The sequence below is a fragment of the Oculina patagonica genome, chromosome 13 (assembly GCF_052425735.1).
Source record: "Oculina patagonica isolate OP01 chromosome 13, crgOcupat, whole genome shotgun sequence".
In the NCBI taxonomy this organism is placed as follows: Eukaryota; Metazoa; Cnidaria; class Anthozoa; order Scleractinia; family Oculinidae; genus Oculina; species Oculina patagonica.
In genome coordinates, this window is record NC_135770.1 from 11,857,184 (window position 1) to 11,880,362 (window position 23,179).

Genomic DNA, 23,179 nt, shown 5'->3' on the forward strand with positions numbered 1-23,179 from the left:
TGCTCAGGTGGGAGGCGCGCTGGTCTAATGGTTAGCGCGCTGGACTCTGGATCGAGCGGTCTGGGTTGAAGCCCTGACCGTGGTCATTGTCTTGCGTTCTTGGGCAAGACATTTTACTCTCATAGTGCCTTTCTCCATCCATTTGTATAAGTGGGTCAATATTTGTTTTAAGAAGGAAAATTTGTTTCTGCTACACCGGCAGAAACATAACGTGTTTCCGTGCGGCATGGAAACATGTTTCCTCGTTTTCCCAGGCCTTTACTCCGAGAAGAGTGGTCGCTTACTCCCGAGAAGAGAGCCTCTTATGGGAGGTAAGCGACCAGAGGAAGATTTCTGAAATTCAGGCTACCGGCGAACTAATGCTGGGGGGTAAACCTGCGAGGAACTAGCATCTATCCTGGGGGGAGAATAAAATCTCCTAGTCGCTTAATGCCGCTTGGCTCGATACAAACTTTACCTACTTTTCGTTGTTTTACTTTTTGCGGGAGTTTTCGGGGAAAGCTTATGTACTTTGCTGGGGTGGGGGGAATCAGTTTTGGGATGCAAATTTCAAACCATTTACACGGGGAACTGATTTTTTCAAGGTTTGGGCAAATGGTAAGCACAGGTAAGGTGTGAAAATAATCTGATGCATGCATGAATACCACATGGCTCAAACTCTAAACAACCATATGAGACACAGATCCCCGAACATTATCATAACAGCGTAAAATACAAAACAATCTATGCAGGCTTGGTACATCAAGATGGATATATTAAGTAAATTGTTGTCGAAGAAAGAAGGGAGCCATAATATTTTTTGTTGTAGTTTTTCCACAACATCAGCCTGACGTTTTCAGGTTGAGATCTAAACTCCCGATGGCATCGCAATAATATCAATAACAATAACGTAATAATATCATATAATAATATCAATAACGCAACAATATAATATCTTTAGGCTCTTGAGTTTTTTTAGTGAAACTGGTGACATTGTCCCTTAAAGAGCTATAACTTTTTGGGGGTGGGGGAGGGGAGCTTTTCTTCAGAGGGGCTTTTTTCGGAATTATACGGTAGAAGGAGAGCTGACAAAAGTTAGCTAAAAAATCACGTGTAGAATTTGAAAGTTATATTGCAAAAAAAAACAACATTTTAGTTTCAAAAAGTATACTTGTTTTAGCTACTTGTTTTAGTAATTCTGATAAAAATCTTCAACTGGCGCTTTGTTTCCAGACTGCTCTCGATTCCACAATACGGAAGAAACTGGGAAAGTCGTGGGACACTGGGCCATACTCCGAGGAGTCATTTCGGTCGTACTTGCAGCAGACATTATAAAGCCTTCCCTCGCCGGTTGTTGTTGTCTAATTCGTTTCTGAGTTTTGGGAAAGGTTACTCGCAATGGACGAAAGATTAGACCATAATGATGATAACAGATACAGGACAAGTACACCAGGCCAGGTAAATTTGAGCGTTGTTAAAAGATTGTTCTAGAGTGGCTTGAAATACGTTGTCGAAACGTCGTAGGTATTTTCTTCCTGCGCGTGAAGACGTGTATTAATTTGACCTCTGAGAGAAAGTCTCGTTTTATAATTCATACGGTGCTAGTTTATTAAACGACGACTCATTTTTCTTGTTTAGCGTTTAAGAAAGGTTATTTTTACGGAATTACGTATATTAATGAACTCGTGCAAGGAAAATTATAAGCTTAACTAAGCCTACGTTTTATGAATAACATCATTAACTTGAGTTTTCGTATATCAAGCGAGGTCCTATTAGGGCATAAATCGTGTCTGTACAAAGCTTTTGCCCCCCTCTCGATTGAAAGAGCAGTCTTTTAGTTTCAGTTGTTGCTGATAATCCTGTGGGAACTATTTTGTGAGACTTTGCCCTCAGCATAGCAAAATGTAAAAATTCTTTATGACAACATATTTCCCAAGCTTTATGCTGAGTGTCAGGTAACCAGTTAAGGACGGTGCCTACTAATAACGAGGTTTTTTTTGCCCGGCCGATGACTATGCAAGAAATGTAGATGTTATCAAGGGCTACTAAAATCCAAAAAGAAAATTGAGGGTAGCCACACCAGGGTCCAAAATTGCGCCTTCCTGGTCGCCCATTACGGAAACGCGCCCATTGAAAAGCGTCGGACGGGAAAATGCAAATAAGCTTAAAATTAAACACAGAGCATGCGCAACGTACTGTCAATCAAGTAATCCCCTGTGTAGGTCGATTTCTTAACCATTGTTTTTGCTAAGACGGCGGAAATAATAGACGGTAATTTGTGGTTAGTCCCGGGAGGCAAACGTAATTGTCAGTCGCCACTACTAGACAATTTAGCGATTAGAAATTTGTTGTTTACACGTTTGCTCGGTGAAATTGTCACTCTGTCGATTGCCCTTTCTCTAAAGATATTTTCATGGCTTTTGGCGAGCAAACCTCAAACAAAACTTGGAATGTGCATTCACGATATTCACACGTAATCGGCCGCTAAAATATAAACAACTTTATTTAAAACTCGTGTTAAAATTTGACCTGTGTATCGCGTGTCAAATTTCATTCGGTTTAGAACCGCTTTCTCTTGTTGACATAAAAAAAACTGCCTTCTTCACAGAAATCCGAGCTTTAAACAACAAGCTTGACTTGGAAAGTTGCTGATAACAGACTGGATTTCCAAAATTCGCACGATGTGTACGGCGCTTCGAATTTTGGTCGTGAAATATTACTTACGAGGTTTTGCATAAACTGTTCAATAAAAAGAGCTTGCCAACACTTCCAAGCAATGCCATTGTCCTCTAAAGGACTCAGGGGCATATCGTTCAACTCCCTTTTGGGAATTTGTCACTTCAGGATCTAAAGAAACCGAAACTGTCGGCAGCTTTTGCAGTCTCGTTTCCAAGGCTTGGTGCCCGCAAAATGTCATGGGTACCCCACTTTTCCCGGGCGACACGTTTCAATGGGCGCTGATCCGTAATGCAATGCGACTAAATATTGAGAGCTGGCGACCAGAATTTCACAACTGATCGCCCACTGGCGACTAAGTTGCTTTGTAAGAGTATTCAGAGAAATTGATTAAAAATAAAATTCGGAGCCGTTTTTTAACAATTTATTGACTCACTTTTTATCTTAGTGATGTCCTTGAGATAACACTGAAGTAAATTTCTCGCTACATAATGTATAAGGGCAATTCCACATGAGAGGTGTAAAAATCAAGATTTTTCAAAAGATATTTCAGATGGAATAATTACCTGTGCTGCATTGTAGACATGTTATAGTATACAAAAAAACAACTTTTACTTTGTCTGTGACAACAGTGTTTTTATGGGGGGTCCCCAAAGTACGGGTTTACCTTCTTAATAATTTACAATGTCTGTGATGCACATTTTTAACTTACAAAAATCATACTTTCAAAATGCTTATGAATTCAAACAATTATATAAGGAATATTCCCTCATTTGTGTTGACAAATAACTGATAAAGACTTCATCCAAAATATTTTTAAAAAATAGCAACAGCGATGTGAAGTTCTGTCATGGACGTTACGTAACGTCCATGAAATTTTGTGCATTTTTTTTGTCTCCTTAAGTTATTATTTGAAGGATTCTTAAAAAATTTCTGCTGCTTTGTTACTTATCAAAAATGAACATTTTGATGATAACAAAACTCTGGTAAACTGTTACATTTTTTAACTAAGTGCATTTAAAGTTGGTCATGGAAGCCATATCATGGATGTTACACTTTTTGCAAAAATGTTGAAAACAAGGCAAAACTTTATCAAAGTCTTTGGAAAAGGTAAAAAATAGTTAGGCAGTATAGCAGTGGGCAGTTTTTTCCAAAAGACAGGTTTGGGTTGATAAACAGCAAGCTTGTGGAAAGAGATTTGCTGAAAATGCAGGTTAATATGTCATGTAAGGACCGTGAAATGTCCTCAAAAATTTAAATGAGCATTCCACAGGTTTTACATTAACTAGCAAGATAATTTCAATTCCAACTGCCAAGAAATATTGTTTTACTACAAATAATAGAGCCCAACAATTGAAAAAAGTTAATTTATTTGGTAAACTTGAAGAAGAATTCACATAGTGTAACGTCCATGACAATTTTTGTAACGTCCATGACGTTACATTTTTAGTCTCCAAGAAAAACAGTGAAAGATAATGGAGGTGAAAACAAAATTTTCAGTTAACACAATCACTAAACTACATTGACATGGAGAAGATATTTTGAAAATGCTTGAAAGTTCACAGGAATTTTAAAGTAATGCTAATGCACTAAATGACGTGGTTGATTTTTATGTAACGTCCATGAGAGTAGTTTTTCTCAATATTTCTCTGGCACAAATAAGTCAACTGGAAAAAAGAAATAATCAAATTAACACACTAAGGTGCACAGACTTGTACATCAATGAAAAGTTTTAAAACTTGTATTCATCCTTAGACAATGCAAGTTTAAAGTTCTAAAAATTAGTCTGAATTGTAACGTCCATGACATGGAATTGTCCATAAACTCCCCAACAGCTCAGCCAACAGCTGGGATCAACACGATTCGAACATTGCAAGCCGCCATGTTGTTTTCCTCAGCGGTTTTCCCCATGACACTATTGCGGGCGCGCCCAGACATGTGCTTTCTTTCGCATGCAATGGTCCATGCAATGAATATTCATTCTGGCGATGTCATGTCCGCGGACACGCTGAAATATTTCCGTCATTTACTTGAAACTGGTAAGGCTACAGATGCAAAAAACTTTGTGGAAGATTTAGATATTTCCAATTACATGCCAGGCTACTAAGCTACGACTTTCCACGAACGCAACACGTTCTTGTTGTCACTGTGTTGAATGAAAAACTACCTGTCGAAATATGTCAGAAAGTTGGTGGAAATGATGTTTTTTATATTATTAAAGAGCGGAATGTTTGGGTAAGACTGTAAAGTATTTTCCGTTTAAATGTTAGAGAGTTAACATTCGATAAAGAAGACTTTTTAAGACTCTACTTATAGGCGGGTACAGCATTTCTTTGAGTGATTGTCATCGTTGTTTTGTGGTATAAGTAAGCTGTTTTTGAGCATATGAATGGCCAAAAATACACAAGAAGAACAAGTGTTTCGTCTTTTAAGTCTAAAACTTTCGGTCCAGTCGCCAGGTGGCGCCGATGTAAAAAATTTAATTTCGGACCCTGCACACAAATTTTCGAGATAATTAAGTTTGAAAACTGGAAAAAATGCTGACGTGGCATTTAAAAAAACGTAAAATAAAATAAAATTTTCTTGCAAATTCCATTTGAAATTGGTTTTTCATGAACAAAATCAACATTAAATATAACAATCTCTAAAACAACTAACAAATAATGTATTTGAAACTGCGTGACCCACGATTTTATTAACAAAATAATTGTGTTTGAGCAATTTTTAACTCTAACAGCTCCCAGTTGCACGGCCAGAAAATTGGCTTAACTTTTTTTTCACTTAATCACAAATTAAACATGCGCTCTATAGACTTTTCACTTCCATTTTATAAAATAAAAAGTAGGGGTCACCATGCGTTTTTAAAAGTTATACGAGTTCTTTTCAAGCTTTATCAAATCGTTTTGGGGGTCTGTTACATTTTTTCTTTCCCCTCCATAGCGAGTAAAATATTTGCATCTTGCGCGCGCACGCCATATGTAGTTAGCAGTTTGCGAGTTACATTTGAGCGCTTAGCGATTTGTTTTTGACTGTTAATGTGATCGATTTTTAGAGGTCAATGGGAACTAAAATGTTGCGTTTCCGCTGTACCTGGCTTAGTATATGTCCATAAACTGGATTTCGTCGTAGCAGAAATCTTTCTTGATTTTTAGTCACGCGCTTGGTCGCGTAGTTGAATTCGTCATTTTGAGCAAGCAAATTAGTCAAAAGCGCGCGCGTCCAGTGTGTTCGATGCATTGCGTGATGCGCAGAACAAGTGCGCAGTAACAATAGGAGGGACCGTCCTTAATGAATATAAAGTGAACGTTAACAGGGCCCATGTCTGTGTCATTGTTCTGCTCAGAGTGCGAGGGACCCAACAGAATCTCCTAAGGCTATTAGACGTAAGATAAACTAAAAATATATCTTTTTTGCAAATTCCAGATCGATAGTGTCATTCGTTTTTTAAACAGAGCATTTTTAATATTTGAGTCCTCCGTCGTATGTGACATCAAGCTGAGTGCCGTGACAAAGCTGTTTTGTTTGAAAAAAGGCCTTTCCTTTCCGTTTTCAGCAGATTGAACATTTCAGATATAATAGGTGGTATTTATGTGAAACTGTACTAGCTCATGAGCCAAAGATTGCCTCTGTTGTAAACAGAATTGAGGTCCAGATGGTTTCTCTGACATCACGGCGGCCATATTTGTGTCGCTCGGAAGGACACAGTTATGGCATCTCCATACTAAGCTTTATAAACTTGCGTGGAAAGGTTCGGCAAATAACTCGCGAATGGAACACCGCACAGACCTGAAACTTGGAGAAATTGTGTATCTATTTATCCTCTGCAATATTTGAAATTCATAGCTTCTGTAGTTGAATGGTTTCGAATTTATTTTTTGATTGCGTGACAGTGAAAACCAGCAATACATGTACATTAGTGATTCAGAGATCCATATTTGCAGTCATCCGGTACATTAGGTACATTTGAACTTATATTTGTAAATATCCGTTTTTAAAATTTTTAGAGATTTTAACTTTTTAACATCATTTTATTTTTTTTTTTTTTATTGTAAAGCGCCATGAGCAATTAGTGGATTTTGGCGCTATAAAAATACTTTTTATTATTATTATATTTATTATATCCGATCATCCAATCATCTGAGACCACTAAAAACTCATACAAACAACCAAAACAATATGAAAACTGGTCTGCTGGACGAGCTAAGTTTGACTTAACCAAAAAAAATTCTTAAATTTTCTTATTAGTTTCCTGCATTCTGACCACTTAGAAAACAATGAATAACCAGTTTTTAAACAAGTTACACTAACTTATTTTGCAGCCCCATGGAGGCCTCCTGTCTGCTGGATCATCAGGGCTACAGACAACTACTTCTCTCCCAGGAGGTCTAAGCACCTATCCTCCCACGCCCAGCCCCATGCCACCTCTGACACCCATGACACCAATGACAGCTGAGCAGGCTGGGATTGTGCCGCAGCTTCAGTGAGTATGACTGTATTACTGTGACTGCCATATTTCTTGAGTCCAATACTTTTAGAACATTACTTTCAACAAACGGCACTGAATAAAACACAAACCTACAGTACACGACTCTTCAAATGTTATGAAGTAGGCATCAGCAACTGGAAGAGTGGGCGGTTGTGACAACACTGAGTTATTTGTCGCAAGCTGATTGCTATAATCATATAATCAAGTAGCTAGTGCAACTCTGGCAGTTGTCAGCTTGTTTTAATACACCTGCATGTAGCAGTTGTCGTTTATTCAGTGTTCACTGGGACTTATCAACATTGCATAAGGTATAGGAGTTTTGAGCAAAATGTTCTTATTTCTCCCAGCTTAGTCCCCCAACAGGTGATACATGTGATGATCTCTTTGTGTCATTCTCATGTCTTTTAATACCCTTTTTGTGTTACAACAATTCAAAGAGAGTCTGATACTTTGATAACATTTCTTTAAATGTACTTTAGGCTGGGAAAAACACAATCCAAGCACCAGACATCTTTTTTCTTTTAAGGACATTGTTCCGATGTCTATTTTTCTTCTCACTTTCATTTTATGAGTTCTGTTAGACTCTCTATGACTTTGAAAAAAATTTCTTTGACTTCTGTGCAATGTATTAATTTTGTAAATTATAATTGACTCATTCAGAAAGTAAGAACAATCCAAAGTAGGTTCTAGCAATTGAAGTGAAATGGCTGGAAGTGTGGCAGTCCTGTACAAGTTAATTCTCTAAAAAAATAGAAATTTACTGAATTTTTTGTTGTTCATTTTTTGCCCTTATAGAAATATTGTGTCAACTGTAAACCTTGGCTGTAAGCTGGACTTAAAAAAGATTGCCCTTCATGCAAGGAATGCCGAATACAATCCTAAGGTATGTTATAGTTTGTTCTATTGGGAGCCAGCTAGTGCTGAAGCTTTTCAGATGGTTTATCACATGGTCATTTGTGTTTAAACTTTTATCGACATTTGGAAATAATTATGCCAGACAACCAGACACGGAAGTTGACATCAATATAGAATTAATAGTACTGTACATAAAATGGCTGGGATTTTTACTTGAGTGTTCATTTCTTCATTTTAATGTATAACACTTATTGTATATGACAGTCAGACCAACTAATTATATACAGTTGCATGACCAACAATGACAGTGACAATTATTACAGTGTTGTGATTTATTTTTGTTTGATGTTTTTAGCGGTTTGCAGCAGTTATTATGAGGATACGAGAGCCAAGGACTACTGCATTGATATTTAGTTCAGGAAAAATGGTTTGCACAGGTGCCAAGAGGTATGTGTTGTCTAATTTACTGGTGTTGACTTAGGGTATACTTACATGTAGTACTTTAACAGTGGAATCCTGATTCTCCAGCCTCCAAGGGAAATGAAATTGGTGCGAGAAATCCGGAATTTGAGAATTTGGGGGTAAAATTGCAGTTTTTTACTGAGTAAAACAAATCCCAGGGAAATGATTTTTGGTTTTAGTTATCAGGAGTTTTGAGATATTAAGGGCTTGAGAAATCGAGATTCCATTGTGTGGTGTAAATGATTTTTGGTCTACATTCACCATGCCAGTGTCTTTAAGGGGCTACCAGGAGTACGTTGTTGCCAATCACAAAGCGTAGAAGAGGATTTTTAACTTGAACGTCTAAAGTAACTGTTGTTTTGCATTGGTTTTGCATTACTATGCTTTGTGGTTGGTTTAAAAAACCTGTACCACTTTCTCAGCCATTCAAAGGTACATGTGAAACCAAAACCAATCGTGACACGCTCACACTTGTTTTCCCATGCTTTGTGCCAGCAACATGTATTTGCTTTGAGTTTTGATTGGTCCTCTGGATTGTGTGTGTCCTTTCTGATTGGCCAGAGTGATTACTTTGGTTTTGGTTTTATGCAAAACCAAAGCTTTCAACACTCTTGAAAGTGAAAATCACTCTATGTGGCCATTCTGACTGAAACAAGTTTTTGAGAAAGGTTGAAATGTATTTTCAGTGTAGCTTTGATGTGAATGCATTACACTTGTATGCCTGTGACATGATTAATTTTATTTTCTTTGTTTTGACTTCTAACAGTGAAGACCAGTCAAGACTAGCAGCAAGAAAATATGCCAGAGTAGTTCAGAAACTTGGTTTTCCAGTAAGTTATACTTCATCATTGATATCATCATTGATATCCTACTATTGATGGGTAATCACATGGTGGGCACTTTGTCAATGAAAAGAAAGAGAAAAAGGCATCAAATCATAATGAGGTTTATTGACTTGCAAGTGAATGGGTAATGTGTGTACACAGATGTGCATTGATAGTTTGCACAACTACATGTAAGTACCACAGAGTGTCCAGGCAGTAAAAATCTAAGGTTCTAATCTATTGTCACCTGTACATGAAACCAGGCAAAGTTTACAGAATTCAAGATTCAAAACATGGTAGGAAGTTGTGATGTCAGGTTCCCAATTCGACTTGAAGGTCTGGTATTAGCCCATGGACAGTTTTCAAGGTAATTTTTTCTTGAAATAATTATGGTATGTAACTTATTACAACTACAAGGAGTACATCATTGAAGAGTATTTTATGCAACCTTTTTTTGTTCCACTTCATCGTATTAGCTAATGTAATATTATTATCTCCTTAGATCATTTAATATTCTTAATTCTCAAAGGACACAAAGGACTTATTTCTAAATTGGAGGTGAAATCCACGATGCATGATTTTGAAATTTTGGAATTGATTGATGGATCCTTCGATCTATCGAATCAAATCTATCTATCTTTATTTTACGTGGAACTCCACATAAAATTGTAAAATAAAGCATACTGGAACTTGTAATGAGTTATTTACTTAAGTCAAAGGTTTAAATTGCCCACTTGGTAATGACATTTGTTGTATTCATTTTCCAGTTATGAACCCGAGCTGTTTCCTGGTCTGATCTATCGAATGGTCAAGCCAAGAATTGTTTTACTAATTTTTGTATCGGGAAAGGTGGTGCTGACAGGTGGGAGTGGCATCTTGTTTTCCTTTGTTTGCTTGTAATGTTAGTGTTTGTTTGTTTGTTTTGAGAGACAGTAATAGTTCCCAAGAACTATTAATGCTACATTTGTTGCAACATTGATGCAATGTGGCATCTTTTAAAAACAAAAGCATGCAAATTCTCAGGCTTCTCTCATTTCTTGATGCATTACCTTAAAATTGTGGTTATAAGCCCTGGGCTTATACAACTTCGTAAAGGGTTTGGGATGGGCTTATAAACAGAGGGGCTTGTACATTTGTATCCAGGGGTGTGTTTGGGGGTGTGTGTGTGTGGGGGGGGGGTGATTAGAAAAAAATTTTTAAAAAAAAAATGGTGTGTTTAAAAATTTTTTTTTTAAATAATTTAAAAATTTTTTTTTTTTTTTTTTTTTTTATGTTTGGGGGTATTGGGGAAAAGAAAAAAATTTTTTTTATATTTTTTTTTTTTTTTTTTTTGTGGGTGATAGACATCTTGCAGAGGGACTTTATTCAAAGTGAATACTGGAAGTTGTTTCCAGTCAGTGACATTTTTGCCATACACAACAGAAACCATCAAAGATTAATGTGTTACACATTTGCTGGAAATTTATTAGCTCTCTGCCCACTTAGGGCTTTGGCCATAAGGAAGGACATAGGTGTAAATCTATTTGTACTAAGCGTTGTTGCAGTGGTTACCGGTAATATATATTTAACTCTCACTTTCATTGTCTTTATTTCAGGTGCTAAAGTGCGCTCAGAAATTTACGAAGCCTTTGAAAACATCTACCCTATCTTGAAGTCATTCAGAAAGACATAACAAGAGAATTGTGCGAACAAAGAATTAAATAAACGAAAAATAATTCTGGCTGAACCATCCTACAGCCTGATTTTTGCAGCCAGCCAAACAGAAGGTGTCGTTAACAAGCAAGATACACCCACATGTCTTGAATAATGGTTGGTCAGAATTCCATTCTGAATGATACAGCAACAATTGAGGATCACTTGAACTGTGTTGAATGAAAAGACAGACGCAAACACAGACTCTGGCCTCATTTATTATTTTATAAATATGACTTTAAATTGATATCTTTCCATTGAATGTACAGTGGGACCCCACAATCTCGAACTCTCTTATCTTGAACTTCCCGCTATGTTATTGTCAACAAGAAGCCATTTCCCTGATCATATTTTTTTTTCAGTCATTATCTGTTCAAATAACCCCTGTATCTTGAACTCTGTGCTCTCTCAAACAACTTTTCTTTTTCCTTGGGAGTTCGAGATAGCAGGGTTCCACTGTAATTCATTAATTATAATATAAATTTATGTTTAGGAGGGCCATGAGCCAATTCTATTATTGTCCGACAATTTAGCCATAATTGGATAATTAGCCAAGTCATTGACTTTCTTTTTAAGAAAAGGTTAGGTAACTTTCAGAGTTCAAGTGACATCACTCCGGTTTATTTGATTGATAATTACTGAGGCTTACAGCATTATGCGGCCTCAGCTGCCTGCAATATACCCAATAATGCTGTGAGCCTAAGTAATTATCTATTATAACTACTGACCCTCCTAAAACTCTATTTTTCTCTCACTGCATCACATCGACGATTTCAGTCGCTTCCACACTGATGTTTGGTTCATGGCTGCCATTGTCGATATATTGCAGAGAGAGAACAATAGGATTTTAAAGGGTCAGTAATTATTGCCGATTTCTTGTACATATTATAGAGCCAGAGCTGTTGGTATTTAAAGAACAATTGCAAGAACAGTAACAATGAAATCTAATGCTAACCAATTTTTTTTTTTTCAATTGGCAACCAAGAAAACCCTAGTCTCCTTCGCAGCCATTATTTGGGATGTCACACAACGTTTCCATACTAACAAAAACACTCTTTGTGTTTTCCAAAGCTCTAACAGCACATCTAGAAGGTCACATCTCTAACTTTTGTTCGGCCTGTCCAGTCTTTTGTCAGTTTCATAGTTTCATGCCTGATCATCCTAGGTGTGTCCAAATGCATTCTTTCCTTGAAGGAATTCTAGAAACTTTAACCTTCATACACCAGAAAACAAATTTTATTGTTTTACAGTCAAACAATATCAAGTTTTTTGTTTGAAAGTATGTTTTCTCTCTCTACCTGTACATAAATATCTTGGCATCATGAATATCTTGGCAAGTGTTAGCAACCAAGTAGATTTCGTATTTTAAGTAGCTCAAGTGTTCACAGAGTTATATTGCTAGATTGTACTTTAATTAGGCCTAAACACTCTGTTTTTAAGATCCATATAACTAAAAATTACTTTACGCGCCCAAACAGTTTCCAATGTTCGATAGATCCGAGGTGAAAAAATAGTAGGGATTCCTGCTCCAATCCTCTCACATGTTCGACTCAGTTCGTATAGTAGCCAAAAAATTTGGAACTATACACACCAGCTGGATGAGAATCTCATGAACAGTTGAGCCGCTGTTGTTTCCTAGCGCTTAATAGTAAAATTATATCAATAAAACGTAAAATATCTTGAAATTCAGCTCCAGCGAATACACAGCGCTCTGAAGTATAACAATCTCTTTTAGCTTTTCATTTGTAAAAGAAGTACTCACATGACAATTCACGGTTAAATATATTTTTCCTTTAGAGCGGTTTTCACTTGAGCGTCGAAAGTAATTTGCGTTTGCCTTGAATCTCGCGCCACTTTAATTTCTTAGCCAATCAGAACTAAAACCAAAACCAATCGTGACTCGCTCACGCACGTTTTCCCGCGCTCCGTGCCGGCGACATGGTTCACTACATTGTCAGGTAATGGGCTCCTGGCATTGTCTATGTACTTTGTGATTGGCCAGAGTAATAACTTTGCTTTTGGTTTTACGACAGTCAATTGAAAACTGCTCCAACAAAACTGGAAGCAAATTTAGCTGGTGAGTGTCACTGAACCAAAATGTATCCCATGGCTTTGATGTGCTTGTCTCCATTATCTCCTCCAGCCACTGCTTCATTGCCACACGTGTTAGAGTCATCATGAGCCCCTCCCGCTCCAAACCCGATTCTAGAATCACTAGAACCGCAGTCGTTTTCGTTATTACCGACGATACCAATCCTTGCTTTAGCATGGTTACTTCTGGTACTCTCAGCGTTGAAACCTTCCTTGTTACAGTTTGTCTGCAAGGAGGCCTGCGAACCAATCAAGGTCTTCCACGTGTTACGACCCAGTGACGTGGCACGGTATTGCCCATCAGCAATCAGTGAGTAAAGAGAGTTGGCCTGCTTGTTGATGACAATGAAGTTGATCTGTTGGCCGATCTTCATTCCAAGACAAATCTTAGAAAAGGATGTGTTCCAGTAGGTCGGTAACTTGGTTTCCTGTGAATCGAACCCAGTCTTCCCTCCAGGAAGGTTGTATGAATTGTTATCGCTCCAATACCCTGCGTTGTAATGAAAAGTGTTCTGCGAAGAAATATAAATAAATTATACATAACATAATTACGTTAAGACCTAAATAATGGCTGTGGAGGAGACTGCCTACACTGCTACTATCGGAACTCTTTGTTCTAAGCGTTTGTTTTACAGGCGTGTCAACTTTTTGTAGTTCTGACATGGAAATCGTTCAAGGCCATGTTTACACGACGCACGTGTAATTTTCGCAACCTACAATACAACAAAATGTTGCGTTGCAGAAATAGTTGAACTGCTGTCTATTTTTCGCAACGTTGCGAGACAAGTTGCAGCGTTTAACATATCAAGCGCAACCCGCAACGCAATTATGTTGGAATCAGCCAATCAGAGCGCGTCTGCTGGAGTGGTTACCGCTGAGATTTTAATTAATCAGCGGGCGCGTTGCAAGTTGCGAACAAAAATTGCGCGCGTGTAACACTTCCTCTGCAACTTGCAATGTTTTTTAGTTGTCACCGTCGCGTTGCAAGTTGCAGGAAAATTGCGCCGTGTAACATGACCTTTAATGTAAAAGGAGAATTTTCCTGGGAGGAGTTACTCACTTAAGTGATTTATACTGGATGGCTTCCCCTGAGCGTGGAACTGATTTTTTAACTGACGGGTAACTGTTTATGGCTCTAGGTAAATAAAAGGGTTGGGATTTCACGAGTTGTAGTATAAAAAAGTTATGGAAAACAGTCGTTTAGGAATTTACTTAAAAGGACTTTCAAAATATCTTTAACAGACCTACAGAACAGTCGATTCCAGGAGCCCATGACCCCTGTCGATTTATTGAAGTTTTTGAGGTGTTATTTAGATGAAAAATCGAGAAAAGAGATGTAGTAACACTCATTAGGTACATGAAAGAGGTACCTTTTCTGTCAGGAACGGTTTATGAGAGGGAAACGGTTTCGACCCCGGGGCGGAACCTTTCTGTATGGAAAATTGAGTACCTTATTCTCACTAAATTTCGCGAGTACTTAATTTCGCGAAAAATCAAGTGCCATATTTCGCGAGTACTTAATTTCGCGATTTTGAGAGGAAGGTACAATTGGAGTGTATTAAATTTCGCGATTTTTATCTATTCTTCGATATGAAGCTTTGACCTCGAAACTGTAACAACATTATTAATATGAAAGTCATCGTAAAAACAACAAACAAAACAATATACACATAACAAAACATAAGGTATTCAACAGTCTAAATCCATAATAGGTTCATCTACGACTGCAAGAGCGAGATTTTGAGGAATTTGGTGGCTGAGAACAGTTCGAACAGTGCGACTGATAGAGTGGGAGATAACTATAAATGGACAAAATTAAACAAAAAACGCCTAAACATGAAGCTCAGACATGTAAGAATAACTATGATAAAACACATCGAGTTTCATTATTTTGTATATTATCAGTACGATATTAAAGTTCGCGATTTTAAACTTCGCGTGTCCTATATTTCGCGAGCATTAAATTTCGCGATTTTTTCAAAATCGCGAAAATCGCGAAATTTGGTACTCGCGAAATTAAGTGAGAATAAGGTATGTACCTTCCCTATCCCCGGTAGTATTGTGTCCTCAAGACTGCCTTTGCTTTCATTGACTTATTTAGTGTTTGTAAACACCAAACCGCGAGAGTAGTTAGTCCAGTTAAGAACCCGATTATTCCATACCTTTGTGCCATCAATTTTCATGACCGGTGTCCATCCCCCTTCTCCACATCCAAAGTCCCCCATGTGACAGAGAACGGATATCGATTGGGACCCAAACTGTAACTTAACCAACTGACTCGCTTGCGACCTTTTGAATAAAAAAGTGAGATAGTTGGTGTATAATATGCGCGCGTTGCCCATATATGGTCAGACTGTTATTCGTACATAACAGATATCCTGCGATATATGTAGGTTACCGAGATTCGTCAGACGTCTTGCAAAGTGCCCATTTCTGCAGTTTTTCTATTTTGTTGACAATTTGTTGAATAATAAAACAATTGTCCTGCTCAATCTTGCGGAATATCGTCTGATTTTATCAGGCGATATTCGGCGCGATTTCGCAGGATGATTGTTAGTTATCATCCAACTGCACCCAGTACATTGCAATTTACGCACGAAGCGAGTACAAATATCTTGCAATATTTTATAGTTAGTTATTTTTCGGTTAAAATAAATATGAACTAAATTACTATCAAACCGGACACTATCAGCAAGTATATCAATAAAAGGCAATGTCACAACATGCCTTCGTTTCTTTTTGCACGTGCGAGATGAACATAACTATGCAAACCAAAACCCAAGCGTGAAAAATGGTCAAAAATAACAGCGCGAGGGAAAAAACAAGAACAAAAACAGGAAATAGGAACTTAGCATCAATAGAACTTGTATTCTGCAGCGTCTAGCATCCTTTGAAAGTTTGACCTTATTTTCGGATTAAGTTTCGTCGAGGGTTTCCCGCACGAGGATAAGAAACAAGAACTATAACCAGACAAACATAGCGATACTACACACTTACTCTAATACGTCACTCAGTTCCTTGCAAGACTGCGGTATACCTGTAATATATAGAATATAAGCGTCGTTATAAGCGATTTATGCCGCCCCATGCAAAGTTCAGTGACAAAAAACTTCTTTTACCAATGGATCAAATTTTTTCACGGTTATCTATTGAATGCCTGAAGTTGTCTTTGTTCCTTTAGTTTTGTTTTTGTTCAGCTCTGTGATTGGTTTACAATAATCAACCTGCGAATATATCTAACCAATGACAGCAAACAATTTAATTGTTTTCTTAGCCAAAGAATGAGTTTACCTGTGCTTCCAGCCGGTTTCAAGATTTTGCTACAAGCTCTCATTGGCTCACTGAAATATTTGGGCAAGTTGCAATTTGCCTCATGGTATTTCGTAATAACCTAGTCAGAACTTATCTTGACTTTAAAAATTTAGAAACTAAAGTAATATAGTAGGGACCGGTTACGCCTGTTTTTTCTGTGGAGGAATCCCATTAATTTGCAAAGGAATTCCTTAACGGGCGTGATACCATAGACTCATGAATGACGTGCTGTGGATCTTATTAAACTGTGGGTGATGTGAATGTCACACAAGATGTTTTCCTACCATTTTGTTTGTCAGTCGCAACATTGTTTCACACGGGTAATAATGGATGGCGTGAGGGGCATTTTTTTGTCCCCCACATGGCTCCCCTAGGGTGGTCACGTGACCAGCGCAGTTTGACCTATGTCTTACCTGGGTGGTGGGTTCCTTCTGGAACTCATATTTTCTTAAGGCAGCATATTAACCTCGTGCTAGATTATTATGTCTTACATGGGTGGTGGGTTCCCTCTGGAACTCATGTTATATGCGGGCAGCATATCGACCTCGTGCTAAAAGGCAGTATGTTAACCTCGTGATAGTTTATTATGTCTAACTTTAGAAGTGAGTTCCATATGGAACTCATATAATCTCAGTGCAGAATATGGAGCTCGTGGTAGATATTACATCTTATTAGGGTGGGTAGTACCTTATGGGACGCAAGTTATCTGAGTTCAGCTTATCGACCTTGTGCTAGATTATTATGTCTTACTTGGGTGGTGAGTTCCTTGTGGAGCTCATATTACCTTCGGGCAGCATATTAACCTCGTGCTAGATTATTATGTCTTACCTCGCTGGCTAGTTCCTTATCGAACTCATGTCATCTGAGGGCAGCATATCGACCTCGTGCTAGATTATTATGTCTTTTGTGGGTGGTGAGTTCCCTCTAGAACTCATGTCATCTGAGGGCAGCATATCTACCTCGTGCTAGATAATTATGTCTTTTTTGGGTGGTGAGTTCCTTCTAGAACTCATGTCATCTGAGGGCAGCATATCGACCCCGTGCTAGATTATTATGTCTTTTTTGGGTGGTGAGTTCCTTCTAGAACTCATGTCATCTGAGGGCAACATATCGACCTCGTGCTAGATTATTATGTCTAACTTGGGTGGTGATTTTCTTGTGGAGCTCATATTATCTGCGGGCAGCATATCGACCTCGTGTTAGTTTGTTATGACTTACATGGGCCTTGAGTTCCTTCTGCAACTCATGTTATCTGAGGTAAGCATATCGACCTCGTGCTAGATTATTATTGTCTTACTTGGGTGGTGAGTTCCTTCTGGAACTCATGTCATCTGAGGGCAGCATATCGATCTAGTGCTAGATTATTATGTCTTACTTGGATGGTGAGTTCCTTCTGGAACTCATGTCATCTGAGGGCAGCATATCGAACTCGTGCTAGTTTGTTATGTCTTACTTGCGTGGTGAGTTCCTTCTGGAACTCATGTCATCTGAGGGCAGCATAGCGACCTCCTGCTAGTTTGTTATGTCTTACTTGCGTGGAGAGTTTCTTCTGGAACTCATGTCATCTGAGGGCAGCATATCGATCTCGTGCTGGATTATTCTGTCTTACTTGGGTGGTGAGTTGCTTAGGAAACTCATGTTATCTGAGGGCAGCATATCGACTTCGTTCTAGATTCTTATGTCTAACTTGAGTGGTGAGTTTCTTATGGAACTCCTGTCATCTGAGGGCAGCATATCGACCCCGTGCTAAATTATCAAGTCTTATTTGGGTGGTGAGCTCCTTATGGAACTCAGGCAGCATATCGATCTCGTGCTATATTATTATGTGTTACTCGGGTTGTGAGTTACTTATGGAACTCATGGTATCTGCAAGCAGCATATTAGCCTCGTGCTAGATTATTGTGTCTTTCTTGGGTGGCCAAGTGGTTAGGAAACTCATGTTATCTGAGGTAAGCATATCGACCTCGTGCTAGATTATTATTGTCTTACTTGGGTGGTGAGTTCCTTATGGAACTCTTGTTATCTGCGGGCAGCATATTAACCTCGTGCTAGTTTGTTATGTCTTACTTGGGTAGTGAGTTCTGTTTTTGTGGTGAGTTGTCTGTTTTGACTTTTCTTGGCATAGCCGGTTTGCACAAGCTTTATCATTATCCACGGCACATTATCCACAGCACGTTATTTATGAGTCTATGCCGTCATGCCTGTTGATGTATTCCTCCACAAATCAATGAGATTCCTCCGCAAAAAAGGCGTAACCGGTCCCTACTATACTACTAACTAACAATGACCACGTTCACACTTGGTGCCTAGACGCATGAACAGTGTGAGACGTGTACTTGGGCATGCGCGCTAGTTTGCATGCAGCTTAGAGAGCGTCTTCGCATTACGTGCAAACAAGACCTATAAAAACAAACTCGAACGTTTCGAAATTAGGTATTATTGCTAACCTTTTTCACAATATTCTCCAATGAAGCCTTCTTTACAGAGGCATTTGAACGTGTTGTATTTGTAGTTCGTCACACAAGTTCCTTGGTTTTTGCATGGGGAGGAAGAGCAAGGGGACTGTTGAAGGAATAAGAAATTTTGTGTATAAAGTTTTGTTAACTCGTTTTTGGCAAGTTAGTAAGAAACGCCGTCATAAGTTACATGTTAGTCAGAGATTAAGACGGAATCCAGGAAATCGAGTAATATCAATTTTAGGTGGATAAAAATCGAGTACCAGAATAATTTAAATCGTTTTGCGTTATTTTATACCACTTTTATAAGCTAAAGATATAAGCAAATATCCGTGATAACACCAACAACAATTTATCTTACCAGAACCTGAGAAAATGAATTTCAAAGCTCACAAGAACCATGTAAACTATAGCTAAATCTCACGTGTAGCTATTTTGTTGAATCGTCTTTTAGCGATTTAGTGGAACTTCGAAATTTGTTTTTGATGTTTGGTGTTGTTAGAAATGATTTCTTTTGATGAGTTTGAAACAGTAACACAGAAGTTTGCAATAAGATGTAAATAATTTTGGTACATAATTTTCCCCAATTAATACTCGGATTCCGTCTTAACCAGTTTACAGTTTACAAAAATCACTTGAACGTCTTTACCTTAATGGAAAAGTGATGCGAGCTCTTGTTTCCTCTATACTCAGTGGAGTTTTTGTACTTATCAGAAGATAGTAACTCACACCAGAGTTTACCATCGGCTCCTTTGGAGGCGGCCATGTTCACAGAAAAGCACAATGGATTGCTGAGGCATTCAAAGGTGCAATCAAAGGCATCGTACACGGTGAATGTTCCAACTGTTGGCACATTCAGAAAATGGAACTCGTTTTTTATAAATTCATGTTGTCGGACAGTTTGTAAAATAGAGGATATGTCTTCGTGATACAAAGTGGTCGGTCCTGTAATGAAGCAATAAAAAAAGTAATGGTGTTATTGAAAATCGACGCGCAGGCTGGATAAAAAAAAAAGTTCTTGGCGTTCTTGAATGCTTGGGCCACGCCCCTTTATACCGGAACTGCACACGTAAAAGCAAAGCGCGCGAGTGACGTCACGACTCAGACAAGACTCAGACAAACAAACCGAAATGGCGAACGGTTTTCCTAAAGCACTTTCTAAAGCAGCCGGCATTCCTAAAACTCATACATAAAACGAAAAATTCGCCTAGATTCCTTCTATTTCTCTCAGAACACGCTGATGTTTTTGAGCCTCGTTGCGGTTATTTCATTTGCATTCTATTTTTAGACCTCGCGCGCTTCGCTATTGATGGCAAGCCAAAATGAAAACAACCTTTCCGAAGTCAACATTTGCTTAGTCACCAGTTAAAATGATTCCTTTCAGTCACGTTCGCGATTCTTTTCACAGCTACGTATACTGCGACTACATTATTTTAAACTAAAACATTCTTTCCAATTTTGCGTGTGTAAGAGCTGCTTATGTGTATTTCTTTCAAGCACAATTACATGATCTAAGAATATCTTTATTAACATAATGATGTTCCTAACATTTTTGTAAGTTTATGATACAGCTTTCTTGAATAAAAAAAAAACTGTTAGCGTGTGAACCGGATACACTCTCATCCAAATTTTAGCCATCTTTTCATTGACCCTTTCCGTGAAAAGTCAGTGACGTTTTTGTAATTGTGATTTTGTTTCTTTAACATGGAAGCCATTTCTCGTACAAAAAAGTTTTTTTTAATGTTTTACTGGGGTGTCCAACGAATCAATTCGGTAAACACCTATTCGTAAGGCCTGTAATCTTCTCCGTATTTTTCATGGTGAAATGTTACCTCACATTTTCGTATATGGGAAATATAATGCCTTTTGTTTTTCGGAGAGGCAAAAAAGTCGTTTCGGAAAAACGCCAGTTACGATTTTCGAAAAGCCAACAACAGTTCGCAAAAAGATTTCGTCTTCTCAAAATGTCTGCCACTTTAATAACCAGCCAATCAATCCTGACAGATTAAACTGTGTTAGTTAACACAAATATTCTTTTAAATGGTCCTATTGAAACGATATCCGAAAACTGAACAACGATATTCTAAGGCGTTTGCTTAAATTTCGTCTTGGTGTCTTTTGTTTCTATTCAATGCCACTTAGTTCTTTAAATTCTCTTCAAATTGAAAGAACCTCTCCATACTAATTACCAAAGAAGTGGTTGTAAACCACATCGGAACAATGACAATGTAAACAGCAAGATTGAGATGTTGGATTACCAACAACGAACTTGGACGATTTTAATTAAATAATTTTTCAGGACATACATCTTTGAAGCAACCTTATTCTTAAATGAATATCTTAAGGTTACTATTTTTAGCGACTACTAATTTTAGCGATTTTTTCTGAGCAAGTTTTAGCGACTATTAAATTTAACGATTTTCCGAAAATTAAAAAAAAAATTATATATAGCTAAGATGGAAATAAATTTTCAGTAATAGAACGAAGTCACTTAAAATTGAACGACGATTATCATTGTCAGAAAGAACAAAGTAAGTTGCAAATGTTAGAAAGTGGGTCCTCGTCAGGAAAATCAGTGATATTCTCCACGATGACGGCGATCCCAGCTCTCTCCCAACCCTTCTTTATTGTTGCCCTACCTTCTGACGTTGTCATATAGTTGAACAGGGCCGTTATATTTAATTTTGTATTTCTCTGGCGGGCGGGGGTATTAATTTAACACGTATTAAATTCGACCGAGACAAACTTTAGCGAGTACTTAGGGCCTCTTCACATGAGCCCGGTTTACGGGCTGTCTCAGTTACCAGGACGGATTTTGACGTCTGTTCATATGGAAAATTTTAGCCCGGTTGACGGGGATAAAATTCAAGAAACGAAGCCAAAATGGCGACACATAAAGTTGCATCTTTCGCGACTATCGTAGCTTTATTGACCCTTGTAACTTTATTAGTAAAGCCAATTCGTATATTTCTGAAGTGGAAATAGATACAAGGCAAAATAAAGCCATTTTGACCACCCAGTTACGAAAGGGAAGCTATTTTCTCAAAAAAAGTTGCGTCCCGGAGACCGGGCTGGAGTGTTCATATAGGAAAATATTCTTCCCGATTGCCAAGATCTCGGTTGCAGAAACCGAGATATCGGTAACCGGGCTGGCCCACCTTCTCATATGAACACATCTAAAATTTTACAAAGAAAATAGGAGTGAGCCGAGATCTCGGTAACTGGGCCAGCCCGGTCAACCGGGATCATATGAAGAGGCCCTTAATTTAGCGATTTTGGCCCAACTCGCTACTAAAATTAGTAGCCGCTAACAATAGTAACCTTAAGGTATAAACCACCGGGCTAGGGATGTCGAAAAAGCGCCTTAATGGTTATAAGTCGGTTGCACGGAAGTCTCTTCCCGTGTTTTTCGTAGATCTCCCAACGTTTTAAAAGCGGCTACTTGATAATATTTTTAGCCATTCCTGAATTAGTTTGAGATTCAAGGAGACCAATCAATATAAGCAAAAAGAGAAACAATAATTTCAAATTAAAGGAAGCCAAGCAATAGAAGGCAAAATAGCAGGATTCTAAGGTAAAAAAATTACGACAATAGGTAATTATAAACCGACAACAACAAAAAAGAATTGTTTCGACTGAGAAAGATTGAAAAATTTAATTATTTTTTAGATGGACCGTCCGCTTTAATCGATAATTGACTTTTTTAACGAGGGTTGTATGTGATGTAGTTCCTTAAAAAGCGAGCAAGGAAAGAAAAAGGTCTCTTGAAAAGCTATTGAAATGAAACTTTTTTTCATAACATATTGATATTAGTATTAGGGAAGACAATTTAATTTGGTATTGAAAAGTAAGGTACGACACAAATACCAACAAGAAAAGGAAGTTTCCAAAAAACCATAGGAAATTATTTAGATTTTATATTTTGTAAGATATTTTCTTTGTATCACTTCCTTGAAAACCACCTCCTGGTAAGCGAAGTCTCCTACCAAATGTATTGTTATTATTAAATGAACTTACCTTGGGACGAGCTTGCCTCAGATATCAGAACAGAGGAAACCAACGAAATGGCACATATAAAAATACCAAACATTGTAAGACAAGATCTACTCGGGAAAGGCTTGACCAACGTGTTTCCTTTCACTTGCTAGCAAGAAGCTCTCCTTCAGTTTTGCTTTCTACGTGCTAACAAGCAGAACAAACCGAAGAAAATTGAAGTCAATATTGAATTTAGTCATATCAATGACGTTAAAGGTGTCAATTTTAACCAATAGAAGCTCACTTGACGCCAGATGCCTCCATTAAGCGAATTGCATAAAACGACTTCTCCGTTGTGAATTGTACTTGTT

The 23,179-nt window shown here is 38.0% G+C and overlaps 2 protein-coding genes across 2 annotated transcripts; one reads left to right on the forward strand and one right to left on the reverse strand.

Moving 5' to 3' along the window:
• Positions 1-1,299: 1,299 nt before the first annotated feature.
• Positions 1,300-12,739, forward strand: LOC144636167 (uncharacterized). Its single transcript, XM_078495327.1, has 8 exons — positions 1,300-1,437; positions 6,975-7,135; positions 7,937-8,024; positions 8,352-8,443; positions 9,225-9,288; positions 9,546-9,649; positions 10,050-10,144; positions 10,878-12,739. Exons 1-8 carry the CDS (start codon positions 1,378-1,380, stop codon positions 10,952-10,954), a joined length of 741 nt encoding a protein of 246 aa, XP_078351453.1. The 5' UTR covers positions 1,300-1,377; the 3' UTR covers positions 10,955-12,739.
• LOC144636156 (uncharacterized) lies at positions 11,175-22,993 on the reverse strand. The gene is made up of 6 exons (XM_078495300.1): positions 22,851-22,993; positions 19,483-19,778; positions 18,825-18,939; positions 16,063-16,102; positions 15,228-15,354; positions 11,175-13,577 (listed from the first exon to the last, which is right to left on the reverse strand). Exons 1-6 carry the CDS (start codon positions 22,921-22,923, stop codon positions 13,059-13,061), a joined length of 1,170 nt encoding a protein of 389 aa, XP_078351426.1. The 5' UTR covers positions 22,924-22,993; the 3' UTR covers positions 11,175-13,058.
• Between the last annotated feature and the right edge of the window lie 186 nt (positions 22,994-23,179).

Coding starts and splice junctions, on each gene's coding strand:
- LOC144636167 (XM_078495327.1), top strand. CDS start 1,378: ATGGACGAAAGATTAGACCATAATGATGATAACAGATACAGGACAAGT. Junction 1,438..6,974: donor GGACAAGTACACCAGGCCAG/GTAAATTTGAGC, acceptor CTTATTTTGCAG/CCCCATGGAGGCCTCCTGTC. Junction 9,289..9,545: donor TTCAGAAACTTGGTTTTCCA/GTAAGTTATACT, acceptor ACATGAAACCAG/GCAAAGTTTACAGAATTCAA.
- LOC144636156 (XM_078495300.1), bottom strand. CDS start 22,923: ATGTTTGGTATTTTTATATGTGCCATTTCGTTGGTTTCCTCTGTTCTG. Junction 18,940..19,482: donor CGCATCACTTTTCCATTAAG/GTAAAGACGTTC, acceptor TTCCTTCAACAG/TCCCCTTGCTCTTCCTCCCC. Junction 13,578..15,227: donor TGAAAATTGATGGCACAAAG/GTATGGAATAAT, acceptor ATTTCTTCGCAG/AACACTTTTCATTACAACGC.